The sequence below is a fragment of the Castor canadensis genome, chromosome 16 (assembly GCF_047511655.1).
Source record: "Castor canadensis chromosome 16, mCasCan1.hap1v2, whole genome shotgun sequence".
NCBI classification, from domain to species: Eukaryota; Metazoa; Chordata; class Mammalia; order Rodentia; family Castoridae; genus Castor; species Castor canadensis.
Window position 1 is genome coordinate 23,454,584 of NC_133401.1, and position 19,760 is coordinate 23,474,343.

At 37.5% G+C, this 19,760-nt stretch overlaps 1 protein-coding gene across 1 annotated transcript; it reads left to right on the plus strand.

Moving 5' to 3' along the window:
* The first annotated feature begins 1,189 nt into the window (after positions 1-1,189).
* On the plus strand, positions 1,190-10,898 carry LOC141417903 (vomeronasal type-1 receptor 4-like). Its single transcript, XM_074057365.1, has 4 exons — positions 1,190-2,062; positions 3,182-3,240; positions 10,504-10,711; positions 10,854-10,898. The coding sequence occupies exons 1-4, from the start codon at positions 1,190-1,192 to the stop codon at positions 10,896-10,898; spliced, it is 1,185 nt and encodes a 394-aa protein (XP_073913466.1).
* Positions 10,899-19,760: the final 8,862 nt, after the last annotated feature.

Here is a 19,760-nt window from a genome sequence, read left to right on the forward strand (position 1 = left end):
ACCTCTCAGATGAGTGTCATCTTGTCTACATCTATTTAAAAATCATTCTCATTCTAACAAATATACCACTCTGGTATGGAAATTTGATACTGGATGAGGCGCTTTAATTTTTGCTCTGTTTTGCTGTGAAGTTAAATTTTCTCTTCTCTAAAGTATTAAGTCTGTTATAGGTACAATTGAGTGACACCCCAAGTCTAAGTCCAGTTTTTCAAATGCACAAGGCTTCATGCTATGCACATGACTGGTTGCACGTACTATGGCTATTGTAATATCATTCACCAATCTTGCTTCATTGCTAATAGATATTTTAGCTCAGCTATTAACATGTAAATGTATTATCAGAAATTGAAATCAGAACTAACTTTGTTTCACTTCTATACTCATTTGTCCTTTGCTGTTTTGATCCTTAAAGTAGGAAACTATTGGGATATTGACTAATTCTTCTGATAGGTGGAAGTAGACTTGTGTCTCTAATATAAAATCCAATCTCTCATTTAGTAGCTATCCTGAAATCAGGCCATTATTGCATTGTTGTATACAGCTTGCCATGGGGTAACTTCCACTAATTTTATATTGCCCACAATAAATTTACCTTTATTACAACACTGTAACATTCACATAATTGATCTTGGCTTAGGAAATATCAGTAAACTTCAATAATAATAAATACTTATGAGTATATATTTCTTGCAGAAGCAATTATAAACTACCACCAGTTTACAGATAAGAATATATTGTAACAAAATTAGAGAATTGGGTTGGTTGAAAAACCTACGTAACAACTGTTAGGGAAGCATGGTGCATCAAAGACCTCTGTTATGACTCAGGCAGATTATAGACCTAAATCACCCCTAATTACAGTACTAATTTCAACAACACATAAACCTTCTTTATCAAAAGAAGTTCTCCCTACCTTTACAATTAAAGTTGTAGTATGGCCTGCCAGATACACTTTGAAGAATGAAGAAGTCACCATGCGTGTTACCTTCCTCCCAGAGATTTTACATTATAAACGCTCTCTGAATTTATAATTCAACACTTGGATTACTCAGCAAAAGACAATCATTGAGGAAATATTTCTGGAGGTTCTAACTGAAGGGAAACATTGTGTTCAGTTGACTCAGTACATGCAGCCATGCTTCATCTTCCCATGCAGGACCCTCTGGCTCAGACAACAGCAACCCACAGGATGGAAGGCAGTGCTGTGGCTGGAATGATCTTCACATTACAGACCCTAGTTGGAATTCTGGGAAATTCCTGTCTTCTGTATCATTATGTGTTCCTTTCCTACACTGGGTTCAGGCTAAGGTCCACAGACATGATTCTTAAACACTTGACTATAGCCAATATCTTAGCTCTTGGGTGTAAAGGAATTCCCCAAACAATGGCAGCTTTTGGTTTGGAAGTTTCTTTCAGTTATATTAGTTGCAAACTGCTTTTTTATATTTACAGAGTGGGCAGGAGTGTGTCTATTGGCAGCACCTGTTTCCTGAGTGTCTTCCAGGCCATCACCATCAGCCCTAGTGAATCCATGTGGGCACAATTTAAGGTGAAAGCTCCCAGATACATTGACTCCTCCATATTCCTGAGCTGGATCCTGTCCCTCCCTGTAAACATTCTTCATCTTATGTTCATGACTGCAAAAGGGAGCAATGATAACAGCACCAGCCTGAAAAGTTATGGATACTGTTCTTCTGTTCGTCATGATAAATACCATGACATACTGTATTCAGTAATCCTGACATTTCCTGATGTCCTTTATCTGGGGCTCATGCTCTGCGCCAGTGGCTCCATGGTTTTCATCCTGTACAGACATAAGCAGAAAATGCAACATGTTCATAGGGCCAGCATCTCCCCCAGATCCTCCCCTGAGTCCAGAGCTACCAAAACCATCCTTCTCCTGGTGAGCACCTTTGTCTCTTTGTATATGCTTTCAAACATCATTAATTTTTGTGTGGGTCTTATTTATAATCCCAGCTGGCTCCTGATGAACACTGCTGCAATAGTCAATGTCTTTTTCCCAACAGTGAGCCCCTTCCTGCTCATGAGTGGTGACTCCAGTGTATCCAGGGTTTGCTTTCCCTGGATAAGGAGTAGGGAAACACCCTAATCACATGAGGATCATGTAAATCATTTGTTTTTGTGCCAAATACAGTCATCTATTCGTCACCACATACTATAGTGTGGGAAGGCAGTCATATAAGAAAAGCAGGTGGCTTTTACCTATGTACTCCCACCTACGTACTAATATTCACCTTTGTATGTTGTATTATAATGTGTATATATGTGTGTTTTCGTATCTCAATTATGTTGTTTATCCATGAAGCAATATTAAGCATTTTAGAAAATAAAATGCAAATCTTATATGTAAAATACTACTTATTAAAATGGTAACAATATGCTTTAACATAAAATTGATTTTATTTGACCTTTATATTGGCATCCTGGTTGATTAAGTGGTTAAAAGTTATTTATTGTATGCTTATTGACTCACTTCAATTCTGTATCTTGCTGATTTCTCCTGGGAAAAATCTAAAGAATATTGATACATATAATGTTACATGAGTAGTGATGTGTTTTCAAAATTAGTCATGCTTTAAAGTTATTTAATTTTTAGCCTCCTCCTTGAACAATATAAAATCAGTGTATGCAAATCCACTTACATTGTTTCAACGAATTTTTAATTTCTAATATGTATTTAAAACAATTTTATGCACAAGTCATGAGTGCACTGCTCAATGAGATTCCACAAACTGAGCACAACCTGCATGTGCTCACAGATGCCTCCTCATGACCCTCCCATTACCATCCCCAAGAGTAACCACAATGCAAAATTTAACTGCATGCATCACTCCACTGTATACACGTGGAGTCACACAGCATCTACTCCTTAGTGTATACATTTTTTCAAGCTATTAGTGATAGAATTCCATTGTGTGGATATCCAGGAATTAATGTTACCATTCATTTCTTCATTCACATGTGAGTGGTGTTCAGTCTGGGGTCTTCATCAGTCCTCTTGTTACGTAAGTTCTACCATATGCTTTTGATACATGTAGAGTTTGTGATTGCTCTTGGTTTATACACATCCTGGGTTTCAACTCAGGGCCTCACTTTTGCTAGGCAGGCACTCTACCACTTGAATCAGCACCAACCCTCTTTTGCTTTACTTATTTTTCAGATTGGACCTTGGATTTTGTCCATGTCTGCACGATTCTCCTACTGGACCAAGATTCTCCAGTAGGTGGGTTTACAGGCATGTACAACCATTCTAGGCCACATGTAGGGATTTCTGTTGGGCATATGTGCAGCAGTTGAGTTCAGGGTCACATCTTCACATATTTAAATGAGCTTACATCACCTCAGTTCTAGAAAATATTTCCAATCTCCCTTCTAAAATAATAGCATGAATTTCGCACCAAGAAAAAGTCTTATTTGATAGAACATCATTTCACATGTTCTCTATTTTTAATCTTTTATTTTTAGCATAAATTAAGTTGTACAAAGGGGTTTCATCATGATATTTCCTTACATGCCTGTTGGGTAGTTTAGTTAAATTTCCCCCTTCCATTTCTCTGCTTTATCCCTTCTATTCCCTCACCCTTTCTTTTCACCTCACCTCCCTAGTAGTCCTCCTTTTACTTTTATTACCTTGCTATGTTTGTGTTTATTTCTTCCTACCTTTCAGAAATGAGAGAAAACATGTGGAAATTTTTTTTATCAGACTGGCTTATTTTGTTTAACATGTTATCTCTAGTTCTTCCATCCATTTTTCAGCAAATGACATAGTTTTATTCTTCCCAATGGCTGAGGGAACTTGATGGTGTGGATTTCCCACATTGTCTTTATCCATTCATTCACTGATGGGCTACTGAGCTGATTCCATAATTTGGCTATTGTGAACAGTGTCACACTAAATATGGGTATGCTGACATATCGCTAATGTGCTCACTTGATTGTTTTGGGGTATATACCTAGAAGTGGTATATATGCCTGAGAGCTCCCTATTTTCATTATTTTTTGAGGAACCTCCATACTGACTTTCATGGTGGATGAACCAACTTACATTCCCACCACCAATGGGGTAAAAAGCCCTTTCCATTGCATCATCCCCAGCATTTATTGTTATTTGTTTTCTTAAGGACAGCCATTGTGAATGGGGTAAGGTAGAATCTCAATGTAGTTTTTAATTTCCATCTTTATAATGACTAAAGATGTTGATAATTTTATCATGTGTTTATTGGCCTGCTGTCCTTCTTCATTTGAAAAGTGTCTCCTCAATTTACTGATTCCATTATTTGTTCTTTAGTTGTTTAATTTTATTTTGCTTTCTTTATGCAATATAGATGTTAATTCAATGTTGGATAAAGATATGGTATAGACTTTCTTCACTCTTCTTAGTATTTCCTTTGCTGTGTAGATGCTTTTCAATTTCAGACAGTCCAATTTGGACATTCTCCCTCCTTTTTTACTATGTTATTGGATTCCTATTCAGAAAGCATGTGCCTCTACTTGTACCTTGTTTCCCCTAACAGTCCTAGAGTTTTGTGTTCTTATAGGAATTACTGACATAGTGCTGGGAATGTAGCTCAGCACTGCATCACTTGAAGAGCATGTGAGCTCTGGCGATCAATTCCCTTCAGCCAAACACCAAATATTTGAAAAACAGACCCTTTTCCCATTATGTGATCTGAGAGATGTTCTCCTTCACTGTTTAAAATATCATTTTAATTTGGAGGCTATTTAAAAAGCTAAACATTGATCTACCATATGATACAGCAATACCATTCTTGGGGATATACCCAAAAGACTGTGACACAGGTTACTCCAGAGGCACCTGCACATCCATGTTTATTGCAGCACTATTCACAATAGCAAGTTATGGAAACAGCCAAAATGCCCCACTACTGATGAATGGATCAAGAAAACATGGTATTTATACACTTTGGAATTTTATGCAGCCATGAAATAGAATGAAATGTTATCATTTGCTGGTAAATGGATGGAACTGGAGAACATAATTCTGAGTGAGGTTAGCGTGGCCCAAAAGACCAAAAGTCGTATGTTCTTCCTCATATGCGGACATTAGATCAAGGACAAACACAATAAGGGTATTGGACTTTGATCACGTGATAAAGTGAGAGCATGCAAGGGAGATATGAGGATAGGTAAGACACCTAAAAAACTAGATAACATTTGTTGCCCTCAAAGCAGAGAAACTAAAGCAGATACCTTAAAGCAACTGAGGCCAATAGGAGAAGGGGACCAGGAACTAGAGAAAAGGTTAGATCAAGAAGAATTAACCTAGAAGGTAACACACATGCACAGGAAATCAATGCAAGTCAACTCCCTGTATAGCTATCCTTATCTCAACTAGCAAAAACCCTTGGTCCTTCCTATTATTGCTTATACTCTCTCCTCTACAAAATTAGAGATAAGGGCAAAATAGTTTCTGCCTGGTATTGAGGAGAGGGGGGAGGGAAGGATTGGGGGGGTAAGGGATGGAGTGGGGGAAGGGGGGAGAAATGACCCAAACATTGTATGCACATATGAATAATAAATAAATAAATAAATAAAAATAAAATATCATTTTATACATACAAAGTTTTTAGTTGGCCATCCATTTTAGATCAATTTCTTTTATATGTGGGTAGTGATTTGAGTTCTCTTTTTCATGGAGGTAATGTGTGTTAATTGATTCTGGAGATACTGTACCTGGCTTTTTTGTGGTTGTTCTTATTGTATGTGTGGGTAAGACCTCTCTTGCTCTGACTCCTCTCCACTTCACCACTATGCAAATAACTAAGTGCAAGGGGCTCCTTCCCTAGCACTTGCTTGATGTGTGGTAGAGACATCTCCTTCCTAAAGTTTATTTTTGTGGAGTGCCTGCTGGTATGAGCCTGTGGATCTTTCTGGAGCTTTCCTTTTCAGGGGAGATCCCCTTCTTCCTTACCATTTTGTATAATGCCATATGTTAGGACTTATCATTTCTTCTTACATATCTAAAGTTAAAGATTTTTGGATTTCATCTGCTTCCTAACCATCTACTGTTTACTTTTTCCTTCTCTAGCCTTTCTATGACACCCACTTGAACCAGTCACCTGGAGATTATTTTTCTGATGAGGGGAGATGCATGAAACTGATGGGTATCTCTAATCAGCCATGTTAGTTCTCCTTAGGTGTTGCCTTCTGATAATGTCCCACAGCTCTTGAAAGTTGTGGTCTCCTGCTTGTTATTTTTGTTCTTTATTGATTTATTAACATAATATCTCCTCAACCTTTGCATTCAATCCCTGATACTCTTATCTTCTTGATCTTGTCTGTTGATGAATTTTGACTATATTCTTTATTTATTGAATTTTAAATTTCTAATGTTTCTATTTTTTTCAATATGCTTTCAAAGCCATATTGTATACTTTCTCATCTAGGTTTTGAATTTACTTCCTTATTTCATTCATCTGTTTGTTAGAATTCTCTTTGAAGCAACTGATTATTTTTTAAAGTAGACTTTTACTTTTTTGTCCATTTAGTATTTTGGGTTTATTATTGTAGAGTTATAAGCTTTTGGTTAAGTATTATGTTCTAATAGTTCTTGGAGAGACGCTGGAGATATGCCTTGCAGGAAAAACCATCAAGAAGATTTAAAACTCTGACACCTCCACAACCCCAGCCCATGCATAGCGTCCCCACTCCACATTAAACGGAGAAACCAGGAGGGCTTCCATGACACCAGACACCAGCTCCTATCCTACTTGGGAGAAGCAGACAACCAGGTGAGCTAAACAGCACATGGTACTCCCACAGACAACCCTGGGCCAAATCAGCATAGCCCCCTGGACAGACTGACCCTCACTCAGGGAAAAAAGAGAAAAAAAACCCAAACTGAATAATAAACAAGCAGCTGAAAAAAAAGACACGTAGCAAAGAGGGCAGGGCACCCTGAGCTCTGGAGAGTGGGGGAGGAGCACTCCCCACTTGAACTGTAAATAAACAAGCCAGCTGGAGAAGGCAGGAGTGGTAGCACCCACCCAGCAACCTTGGAGAGGGAAAAGCTTGTAACAGCGGCTGTTGTGTGAAATTTCCACCAGAGTGGGGTGAAGAGACACCCCCTTATGTGAACTGTAAATAAACAAGCCAACCAGAGGAGGCAGGTGTGGCACCACCTCCCCCAGTATGCTTGGAGAGGGGAAGGCTTATAACAGTGGCTAAAGTGTGGCATGAACCACAAGAGAGTGGGGGAGGGGCACCTCCCCATGTGAACTTTAAATAAAAAAAAAGATTGCAATTGCAGGTAGGGCTGTATACTGGAGAAAACAAAAGGGGCATACATCCAGTAGAACTCTAATTAAACAAAGCCTGAGGGGCTAGGTGAGTGTAAAGCTTATTCCTTAGATCTACAGTAAATAAAGCTTAAAACAGGAGCTGGCTGACAGTAGGTGGCAGGTAAGCTGCAGCCTCAGATAGACATTCACAAAGCTGTCCCCAGACAGCTCTTTTTTCTTCTCTCTTCCTTTGATGGGACAATGACAGAACTAGGACTGGATGCTGAAGGACTAACTGAAACTAAATCACATTTGAACTTGGGACTTTTTGTTTGTTTGTTGTTGATTTTTCCCCTTTGATGAGACAATGACAGAACTACTTTGCAGGCAACAACATCAGGACTAGAGGCTGAAGGACAAACAACAAAATTATTAAGACTGAAACTTTTATTGTATTTGAACCTGAGGATTTTTTTTATCCTCTCTCTGTCTCTCTAATGCCAGTTTAGCTTACTGTTTATTGGTAAACTATCTCTCCCTGTTTATTTCTTTGGCTCTGTTTTTCTTTTGTGTGTGTGTGTGTGTGTGTGTGTGTGTGTGTGTTTGTTTTTCCCTTTTTTCTTTACCTTCTTTGCTTTCCCTCTCCTCTCACCCTTCCACTCTAGATATCACCATAGTTATTATTGCAAGCTAGACAATACTGAATTACACATAGTACAGGGAGAGTAACAATAGCAAGGGCAATGATGCGAAGACAGAAAAAAGAGGGAAACCATTTTCCCCCCAATAACAAATTAGTACAGGAACCAGAGGGAAATGAAAAAAACAGATACTCAGGTCCAGACTCCAACAAAATGAAGATTAAACTATGCCAAAGAAACCAATGAAGTCCACAAGAACTTTCTGAAAGAAGAAAACCTGCAAGTAATCAATGAGAACTTTATAAGATGATACTGGATATGATCAACCAAAATGTACAGGAGACACTCAAGAAATTCCAAGAAGATAAAAATAGAGAATTTGAAAGCACAAGAAGAAATAAAGAAACTATAGAAGCACTGAATAAACACCAAAGTGAAACAAAGAACATGATAAATAAAGAGATAAATGAACTCAGGACGAAAATAGACAACATTAAAGAGGAAGTGACTCAGGACATGGTAAACCTAAGAAAAAAAGAATGAAACAGAACTGCAAAACAAAATGGAAGGCCAATCCAGCAGACTTGAACAAGCAGAAGACAGAGTCTCAGAACTCGAAGATGAAATGGTAATTAAAGTAAAAACCAAAGAATTATTAAACAACTCAAGACCTGTGAAAAGAAAGTGCAAGGACTTACTGACTCCATCAAAAGACCAAACCTGAAAATAATGGGCATTGAAGAAGAAGAGGTGCAAGCAAAAGGAATGCATAATATAGTCAACAAAATAATAATAACAAAATTTCCCAAATCTAGAGAAAACTATGCCCATCCAGGTACAGGAAGCCTCCAGAACACCAAACAGTCCTGACCAAAATAGAGCTACCTCATGACATATTATCATTAAAATAACAAGTACAGAGACTAGAGAAAGAATATTGAAGGCTGTAAGAGAAAAAACAAATAACATACAAAGGTAAACCCATCAAAATTACAGCAGACTTCTCAACAGAAACATTAAAAGTAAGAAGAGCTTAGGGTGAGATCTTCTGGGCACTGAATGAAAATAAATTCAACCCTAGCATACTCTACCCAGCAAAACTATCATTCAAAATAGATGGACCAATAAAAGTCTCTCATAATAAACACAAACAATATATATGTCCACAAAGCCACCACTACAAAAGATTCTTCAAGGGATTCTGCACACAGAAAGTGAAACCCAACATAACCATGAAAGGGCAGACAGTACTAAACTACAGGAAAAGAAAAAGCAAGGAAGTAGAGAGTAACATCGATTTAGCTACACACAATCAAACCTTCAAACAACTAAGACAACTAAATGACAGGAATCACCACATACCTATCAGTACTAACACTTAATGTTAATGGACTTAATTCCCCCATCAAAAGGCACCATTTGATGAAATGGATTAAAAAGGAAGATCCAACAATTTATTGCTTACACGAGACCCATCTCACCGACAGAAATAAACATAGGCTTAGGATGAAAGGCTGGAAGAAGATTTGCCAAGCCAAAACAGTCAGGGGTAGCAATACTTATCTCTGACAAAGTAGACTCTAAACCCACATTGATCAAACAAGATAAAGAAGGACATTCTATACTAATAAAAGGGGAAATAGACCAAAAGGAAATAACAATTATCAACCTATATGCACCCAATGTCAATGCACTCAATTTCATAAAACATACCCTGAAGGACTTAAAAGCATATATTAACTCCAACACAGTGGTCATGGGAGACTTTAACACCCCATTATCATCAATAGATAGGTCATCCAAACAAGAAATCCTAGATCTACACATGATAAAGCAAGAGCACAGAAGGGAGGTATGAGGATAGATAAGACACCCAAAAACTAGGTAGCATTTGTTGCCCTCAATGCAGAGAAACTAATGCAGATACTTTAAAGCAACTGAGGCCAATAGGAGAAGGGGACCAGGAATGAGAAAATATTAGTTTGAGAAGAATTAATTTAGAAGGTAACACACATTCACATGAAAGCAATGCAAGTCAACTCCCTGCTTAGCTATCCTTATCTCAACTAGCAAAAACCCTTGGTCCTTCCTATTATTGCTTATATTCTCTTTTCAACAAAATTAGAGATAAGGACAAAATAGTTTCTTCCTGACAGTGAGTGGGTAGGGGAGGAGAGGAAGGGGGTAGAGGGGGAGGGGGGAAGGGGGGAGAAATGACCCAAACATTGTATGCACATATGAATAAAAGAAAAAAAAGAATATCAATAAATGAAAAACAATATCAATTAAAAAAGAAGAAACAGGAAAGAAAGAGAGGAAAAGTATATGGGATGAAAGTATAAGAAATAATACTGAAGGAGAACATAGTTTAAATAGTGCAGAGAAAGACAAAACAGAACAAATACACCACGTTTTGAGGAAACAAGGTTGGATTTGTTTTTTCACAAGCATGTCTTTTGCAGTTTAGTTGGGTTGTGTGTGGAGCAGCCATGTTTTATCTGAAATTCAACCAAGTTAGAATAAAAAAGCAGTCTGCAAGATGAGTCCATTGTGACTTTTCCTTCTGGGCTGAATTTCTGTTACTATTTTTTCTTATGCAGGCTTGCCAATGAGCAAAAGCAAGAAGCCGCCCTCAACTGCTGTTTCCAGTTGAGTCTCCGGAAACTCAGAGTTGGATTGCGTCCTTGCACAAGTGGAGCTTTCCAGGAGCTGGCTTGTGAGATTTCTGAGCAGTGGTTGCTTTCCAAAAATCTCTGTGGCACTCTGTCTGCGCAGAGCAATCAGGCCAAAGTAGACTGCACTGGATGGGTAAAACACAGGGCTCACAGTTCTCTGCTCAATACTCCCTTTACTGGGCACACACAGCCAGTCAAAATTCCCCTTAACACAGTTAAGACTGCCTACCTGTCAATCCTGATGTTTTCACACTAAGCTTCCCTCTGTGGCACAGTTGGAAACTCATACTTCCCACCATGTAGATCTGTCTGTGAATTAAGTCTAAGTCACAACCAGTTTCTTGGGTCCACAATGATTCTCAGGGTGGTAACTCAGGGAGTAATGGGGGCTTTGGGTGTTTTGGGGATTCATGGACACAAAAATGTGGGGTTCTCTGGTCTCCTTTGCTGAGAAGTCTGACTGTTTGACCTCTCCCAAGACAGTTCCTCTTCATGGCACCAGTAAGCAAAGTGGGAAGTGCAGGGGACCCTTCTGCACCTGCTTTCTGCATTGCACGCAGATCTACTGCTTTAAACTAAATTTTGCAGAGTGCTAGCTTGTGTGCCTGTAGTGCTTCCTGGGCTGCTCTTTGCTCATTTCACTGCAGCCCCAGTCAGGGGGATTCTTCCCCTTCCACGTTATTTTGCTTAGTGCTGTATGAGAGAGTCCAACATTTCTTTTATTAACCTGAAGTTCAATGTTTCTGAATTTCACCCTTTCTCCAACTATCCACTGTTTACTGTTTCCCTCCCTTATTTTCCACACAACCAACCCCTCCCTGCAGCCATGCACCTCATGTTTGTTTCTGATTTGAAGAAATACTGGAAAGGGCTGGGTACCTATAAACTGCCATTTACCTATGCTCATGGTAAACTTCTTCACAATAAACCAAAATAGACAAAACACAAATGCTTCTTAAATAGTGAATGGAGAAATGTATTGTAATACAGCCTTACAATGTGATGCTATTCAGAGCAAAAATAATCAACTACTGATACATAAAACATAAGTGAAAATCAGTCTCACTGTGAAGGAGAGTAAACTCACAGCTAGGTCTATGTCATTCCATTTATAAGACACTATGCAAAACAACAAAATTAGAGACAGAGAACTGACCAAATGTTGCCTGGGAAGTATTCACTACAATGTACACAGAAAAAATTTTTAGAATGTGACAGAAGTTGTGGAGAAATAAAGAGACTCAACTCTGGAAGGTAACCACTAAAACTCTGTAATATGTGGTCTGATGAGTGTCTCTTTCTTTGGGGAGCATTAGGCAGTCTATGATAAAAATATGATTTATGGTGAGAGATCTCAAGTCAAACTCCAATTAAGGTCTATTTCTCAGTCCATTTCCTGTGCTATAACACAATGTCTAAGGCTGGGTGATTTGTAAAGAGGAGGTCCGAGGTTTATATTGGCTTATGATTATGGATGCTGGGAAGGAGTCAGCACTTTCTCACCTTCTTTTGAGGACCTCATGCTGCAAAGTATCATAGTAAGGACTAGAAAAGTGGAACGTAGACCTGTGTGGAAGGAACATGTGAAGAGAAAGGAAGGAAGAGAAACTGAGAAATCTAAACTCATATTATAGTCACCCACCCCCAGATTATCTTCACTACTCTTCTAGGAACAAAAGAAATCCATTTGTGAAGGTGGAAACCTAATTTCTTCTTAAATGTCCCATCCCTGTCATTACCATTGCATTGGTGACCAGGACTCCACATGAGTCTTGATGAGGAAAAACTTTGTATAAGCCAAGTCAAAACTGTGAAAAATCACAGTGCTATGTGTTTGATTTCCAATGAAAATATAACACAACAAAGATAGACTTGGATGAAGTTCTATCTTAGGAATTGTTCTGTACATTTCTACAGATTGGTTCTGATAGAAATATGTGCATGATTCTGATAGAATAGTGTGCATGATTCATCTGGGGGAGAATAACTAGAAGCTCCTTCTTTAGTGTCTTGTGGATCCTGCTGAATGCATTTCTCTCTACTGATTTTCTCCTAAGTCCTTTATCTGTAATAGTTTGTAACTGTAAGTATAGTGAATTATCTGGGTTCTGCAAACCATTCTGGCAAATGATCAACCCTGAGGAGTGACAGGACCAGCTTTAACCTTAAAGATGGTGTCAGAAGTAAGGGTAGGCTTTCAAATTCCCAGTCTGAGACCTGTTTTGTATCATGTTTGCAGTGGTAACCTGACTCTTTATATGTCCAAAGTCATAGAAATAGCTTTGAACCTTAGTGCATACCTATAGTCCCAGCTTCTTGGAGGCTGATGCCAGATGATCACTTGAGTCTACAAGTTGAGGACAGCTTGGCAACTTAGTGAGATTGCATCCCAACCAAAACAGTTCAACAACTGTACAGCAAATCAGTGATATTATGTGAAGTAGAAAATATATTTAAAATTCATAGTATAAAACCTTGTTTATAGTATGGTTTAGATGTTAAGTTGAAAAGGATATTTACTTGTCTTCTTTTATTTAGGACACACATGACTTAGTTACAAATGGAGATAACCATTTTAAATTATTGGTTGTTTTAAACTCTACACTAAAAGATAAATTAATGTAATAATTATAAAATAGACTAAAAATGAAAAGTTATAAATACAGTCATTATAAATCCTATAAGACCCAAAAATTAAGTATAATATTTGAAACACAGCTGTCATTTGTCAAGTACCAACCATAAGCCAGCCACTTTGTGTGTACTTCAGATACCCTACCTCATTCCATCATCAAAAGAAAATGTTTTCAGGTTATAATTTGAAAGAGAAGTGTTTTGTTTATTTTTCTTTTTTTTTTTTGCCCTGGAATCAATCTCCAACTCCAAAAATATAATAAAATAAATAAATCAATGATCATTACATACACTAACAGTAATCACTGTATGTGATATACGAGAAAATCATGTTTATAAATCCAACAATGGTGATCATTTTTAGAAATATGCTACAGAAAATATATACAGGAAACCATGATAAGAAAAAATCCTTAAGCTTGGTGCTGTTATGAATCTCTGTCATCCTCAGCACTTAGAAAGCTGAGACTTATACAGCTTGAGTTTACACAAATTGACTGTCTGCTGAACAAAACAATATTGTACTTTTATGTACTTATTATGGAAATGTAATACAGTTAAAACCCACAATCAAGATTGTTAAACATTTAAGCAAACCAGCAATTGTCACTCACAGTCAGGACAAAAAGCAATCAATAGTAACTAAACACAAGCGCCTCAGTTGTGGGAAACAGTGTAGAATGATCTTCATGTAGGATATTATGTGTGATCAAAGTGGGGGAATGAATGAAGTGATATATTAATTATACAGAGAGCCAAATAAAAAACATAACACTGAGCAATGCAGCATCCAAAATTAGAAGTTCACTGAACATGTCAAAAGAATCCTTGGACTTTGAGAGAGATCAATAGATATGAAAAATCTGAAATTGGAAAGATTATTGGAACTCCAGGTGGAAGGCATCTGTGAGACAGTAAACCTAAAACACAGATAAACAGATTTACTTACAGATAAAATGTTGTAGATCCAAGATGGTAATTAGAGGGAGGAAGCAGACAGTGTGAGCTCCGTAAATCAAAAATTTTGCCAAGACACTGGAGCCACACTTGGCAGAAAAAAAAAACACCAAGAAGAAGCAAAACTCCAACACCCTGAACCCCCAGCCCATACAAAACTACTCCACGCCACATCAGACTGAGAAAACAGTAGGGTTCCCACGTCACCAGATGCCAGCTCCAAACCTGCTTGGGAGATGCAGATCAACAGGTGAGCAAATAAGCAGCACACGGTATTCCCACAGCTACCCCTGGAATAAACCAGCACAGCCCTCTGGACAGACTGACCAGTGGCCCACAAAAAAACTGAATAATAAACAAGGAACTGAAAAGGAACATGCAGAAGAGGGGGCAAGATGCACTGAGCACACCAGAGAATGGGGGAGGAGCAAGAAGCTGATTGCAATGTGAACTTTCAGGAAACAAAGCCTGGAAAGGTAGACAGGCTGACAGTAGGTAGGTGATAAGCTGCTAAATGAAATAGGGAAGATAGTAGTCCATGAAGCTTGTCTCCTGAACCAGTGAGCTACATCCAAAGTCAAATGACATCACAAAATTAAAAAACAGTCAACAAACCAGCATAACACACTGACAGCAGAGAACCAGCTGCTGGATCTCTGACCTTGTTCCATATGAAGGGTGTGAGGCAAAGTAACAAGCCACCAATAAACCAACACAGCAAGAACCGAACTCCAAATCAGGATGACTAGTGGGCCACAGGGCTCACCTGGCAAAACTAAGACAGAGCTTCTGCTTAAATACCAACACCAGGAATGGATGCTGAAGGAGTAACACCAGAACTAAGACTGAAATTCTATTGTTCCTGAACCTGGAATTTTTTTTCTTTCTAAGTCTTTGTTTGTCTTGTTTGCTGTTTGTTTGTCCACCATATCTCCCTGTTGATTTCTTTGATTCTCTATTTTTTCCTTTCTTTTTATGTTTTCTCTTTCTTTCTTGGTTTCATTAGTTTTACTATGGTAAGTTAGCTAATACTAAATTACACACAGACCAGGGGCAAAAACAGCAACAAGCAGAATGATGGAATGAAGAAAAAGGGATGGAAACCATTCTCCCCCAAAAAATAAATTAGTACAGGATTGAGAGGGAAATGAAGGAAATGGATACCAGGTCCAGACTCAAACAAAACAAAGATAAACTATCCCCAGGAACACAAAGAAGCCCACAAGAACACTCTGAAAGAAGAAATCACTGAGAATTTCATGGAGATGTTACTAGACAAGGTCAATCAAAATGTACAGGAGGCACTCATGATATTCCAAGACAACAAAAATAAAGAATATGAGAAGACACAAAAACAAATAAATGAACTCATAGGAGCCCTAAATAAATACCAAAGTGAAACAGAGAACACCATAAATAGAGAGATAAATGAATTAAAGATGAAAATTGACAATATTAAAGAGGAAGTGACCCATGATATGGAAACCTCCGGAAAAAAGAATGAAACAGAAATACAAAACACAGTGGAAGGCCACTCCAGCAGACTAGAACAAGCAAAAGACAGAATCTCAGAACTTGAAGATGAAATGGTAATTAAAGGAAAAACTGAAGAGTTATTACTAAAACAACTCAAAACCTGAGAAAGGAATTTGCAAGAACTCACCGACTCCATCAAAAGACTAAACCTGAGAATCATAGGCATTGATGAAGGAGAAGAGGTGCAAGCAAAAGGAATTCATAATATATTCAACAAAATAATAACAGAAAGTTTCCCAAATCTAGAGAAAAGTATGCCCAGGTACAGGAAGCCTCCAGGACACCAAACAGACTTAACCAAAATAGAACTACCTCATGACATATTATCTTTAAAACAACAAGCACAGAGAATAGAGAAAGAATACAGAAGGCTGTAAAAGATAAAAAACAAATAATGTACAAAAGTAAACCCATGAAAATCACAGCAGATTTCTCCTTTAAAGCAAGAAGAGCATGGAGTGAGGTCTTCTGGGCACTGAATGAAAACAACTTCAACCCTAGGATACTCTACCCAGAAAAACTATAATTCAAAATAGATGGAGCAATAAAAGTCTTCCACAATAAGCAGAAACTAAGACAATATATGACCACCAAGCCACCACTACAAAAGATTCTTCAAGGAATTCTGCACACAGAAAATGAAAGCAAACAAAACAATGAAAGGACAGGCAGTACCAAACCACAAGAGAAGAAAAGACAAGAAAATAGAGAGTAACACTGATTCAGCTGCACACAATCAAATTCTTTAACAACAAAAACAATTACCACATACCTGTCAATACTAACAATGAATGTAAATGGACTTAATTCTCCCATCAAAAGACACTGTTTGGCAAATTGGATTAAAAAGGAAGATCCAACAATCTGTTGCTTACAGGAGACCCACCTCATCAACAAAACAGGCACTGGCTTAGGGTGAAAAGCTAGAAGAAGATTTACTAAGCCAATGGGCCCCAGAAACAGGCAAGAGTAGCAGTACTTACCTAGGACAAAGTAGATTTCAAACTTACATTAATCAAATGAGATAAAGAAGGACATTTCATACTAATAAAGTGGGAAATACACCAAAAGGAAATAACAATTATCAACCTATATGCACTCAATGTCAATGCATCCAATTTCATCAAACATACTCTGAAGGACCTAAAAACATATATTAACTCCAACGCAGTGGTAATGGGAGACTTCTATCACCAATAGATAGGTCACCCAAACAAAAAATGAAGAAAGAAATCCTAGATCTAAATCACACTACAGATCAAATAGACCTAGCTGATGTCTACAGAATATTTCATCCAATTTCTGCACAATATATATTCTTCTCAGCAGCCCATAGAACCTTCTCCAAAATTGATTATATCTTAGGGCACAAAGCAAGCCTTAGCAAATATAAGAAAATAGATATAATACCATGCCTTCTATCTGATTACAATTCATTAAAACTAGAACTCAACAACAAAAACAATAGTGAAAAACATGCAAACAGTTGGAAGCTGAACAACACATTGCTCAATGATTAATGGGTCATTGATAGAATAAAAGGTTCCTAGAAGTTAATGAAAATGAAAACATGACCTACCAGGACCTATGGGACACAGCAAAGGCAGTCCTAAGAGGAAAGTTTATAGCCATGAGTACATATATTAAAAGGACAGAAAGATCTCAAATCAATGAACTAATGCTTCATCTTGAACTCCTAGAAAAACAACAACAAGCAAATCCCAAAACAAACAGGAGAGAAATAATAAAAATAAGAGCTGAAATCAATGAAATAGAAACAAAAAAATACAAAGAATCAGTGAAACAAAAAGTTGGTTCTTTGAAAAAATAAACAAAATTGACAGAACCCTGGCAAACCTGACTAAAATGAGGAGAGAAAAAACCCAATCAGTAAAATCAGAAATGCAAAAGGGGAGATAACAACAAACACCATGGAAAACATCAGAGACTACTTTGAGAACCTATATTCTAATTAATTTGGAAATCTTGAATGGACAGATTTCAATACTTATGACCATCCAAAATTGAACCAAGAGGACATTAACTATCTGAATAGATCTGTAACACAAAATGAAATTGAAGCAGCAATCAAGAGTCTCCAAATAAAGAAAAGTCCAGGACCTGATGGATTCACTGCTGAATTCTATCAGACATTTAAAAAAGAACTAATACTTAAACTCCTTAAACTGTTCCATGAAATAGAGAAGGAACACTGCCTAACTCATTTTATGAAGCCAGTATTACACTCATTCCAAAACCAGACAAAGACACCTACAAAAAGGATAACTATAGGTCAATCTCCTTAATGAACATTTATGGAAAAATCCTCAAAAAATAATGGCAAACCGGATCCAACAACACATCAGAAAGATCATTCACTATGACCAACTTGGCTTCATCCCAGGGATGCGGGGGTGGTTCAACATATGCAAATCTATTAATGTAATACAGTACATTAATAGAAGCAAAGACAAAAACCACTTGATCATCTCAATAGATGCAGAAAAAGCCTTCGACAAGATCCAACACCACTTCATGATAAATGCTCTAAGAAAACTAGGAATAGAAGGAATGTACCTCAACATTTTAAAGGCTATATATGACAAACCTACAGCCAACATCATAATTAACGGTGAAAAACTGAAACCATTTTCTCTAAAATCAGCAACGAGACAAGGGTGCCCACTATCCCCACTCCTTTTCAACATAGTACTGGAATTTCTAGCCAGAGCAGTTACGCAAGAAGAAGAAATAAAAGGAACACAAATAGGTAAAGAAACTGTCAAAATATCCCTATTTGCATATGATATGATCCTATACCTTAAAGAGCCAAAACACTCTACCCAAAAACTCTTAGACACCATAAATAGCTACTGCAGTAATGAGGCAGGATACAAAATCAACTTACACAAATCACTAGCTTTTATATACACCAACAATGAACAAACTGAGAAGGAATATATGGAAACAATTCCATTTACAATAGCTTCAAAAAAATCAAATACTTAGGAGTAAACTTAACAAAAGATGTGAAAGACCTCTACAAGGAGAATTACGAACTCCTGAAGAAAGAGATCGAGGAAGACTACAGAAGATGGAAAGATCTCCCATGCTCATGGATTGGAAGAATTAACATAGTAAAAGTGGCTATACTACCAAAAGCAATCTACATATTTAATGCAATTCCATCAAAATCCCAATGACATTCATCACAGAGATTGAAAAATCTACCCTTAAGTTCATTTGGAAACACAAGAGATCACGAATAGCCAAGGCAGTACTCAGCAAAAAGAGCAAAATACTCAGCAAAAAGAGCAATGCTGGCAATATCACAATACCCAACTTCAAACTATATTACAAAGCAATAGCAATTAAAAACAGCATGGTACTGGCATAAAAACATACATGAAGACCATTGGAACTGAATAGAGGATCTGGATATGAATCCACACAACTATACCCACCTTATTTTTGATAAAGGGGCAAAAATTATATGATGGAGAAAACAGCCTCTTCAACAAATGTTGCTGGGAAAAGTGGTTATCCATCTGCAAGAAACTAAAACTAGATCCATGTCTATCATCCTGTACTAGTATCAACTCAAAATGGATCAAGGACCTTAATATCAGACCCAAAACTCTGAAGTTAGTACAGGAAGGAGCAGGAAACACTCTGGAACTAATAGGTATAGGCAAGGACTTCCTCAATAGAACCCCAGCAACCCAGCAACTAAGAGAAAGAATGGACAAATGGTACTTCATAAAATTAAAAAGATTCTGCACAACAAAAGAAATGGTCTCTTTAGTTTAGAGACCACAGAGTGGGAGAAAATATTTGCTAGCTATACATCAGACAAAGGACTGATAACCAGAATATACAGGGAACTTGAGAAACTAAACTCTCCCAAAATCAATGAACCAATTAATAAATGGGCAACTGAACTAAATAGAACTTTCTCAAAAGAAGAAATTCAAATGGCCAGAAAACACATGAAAAAATGCTCACCATCTCTAGTCATAAAGGAAATGCAAATCAAAAACACACTAAGATTCCAC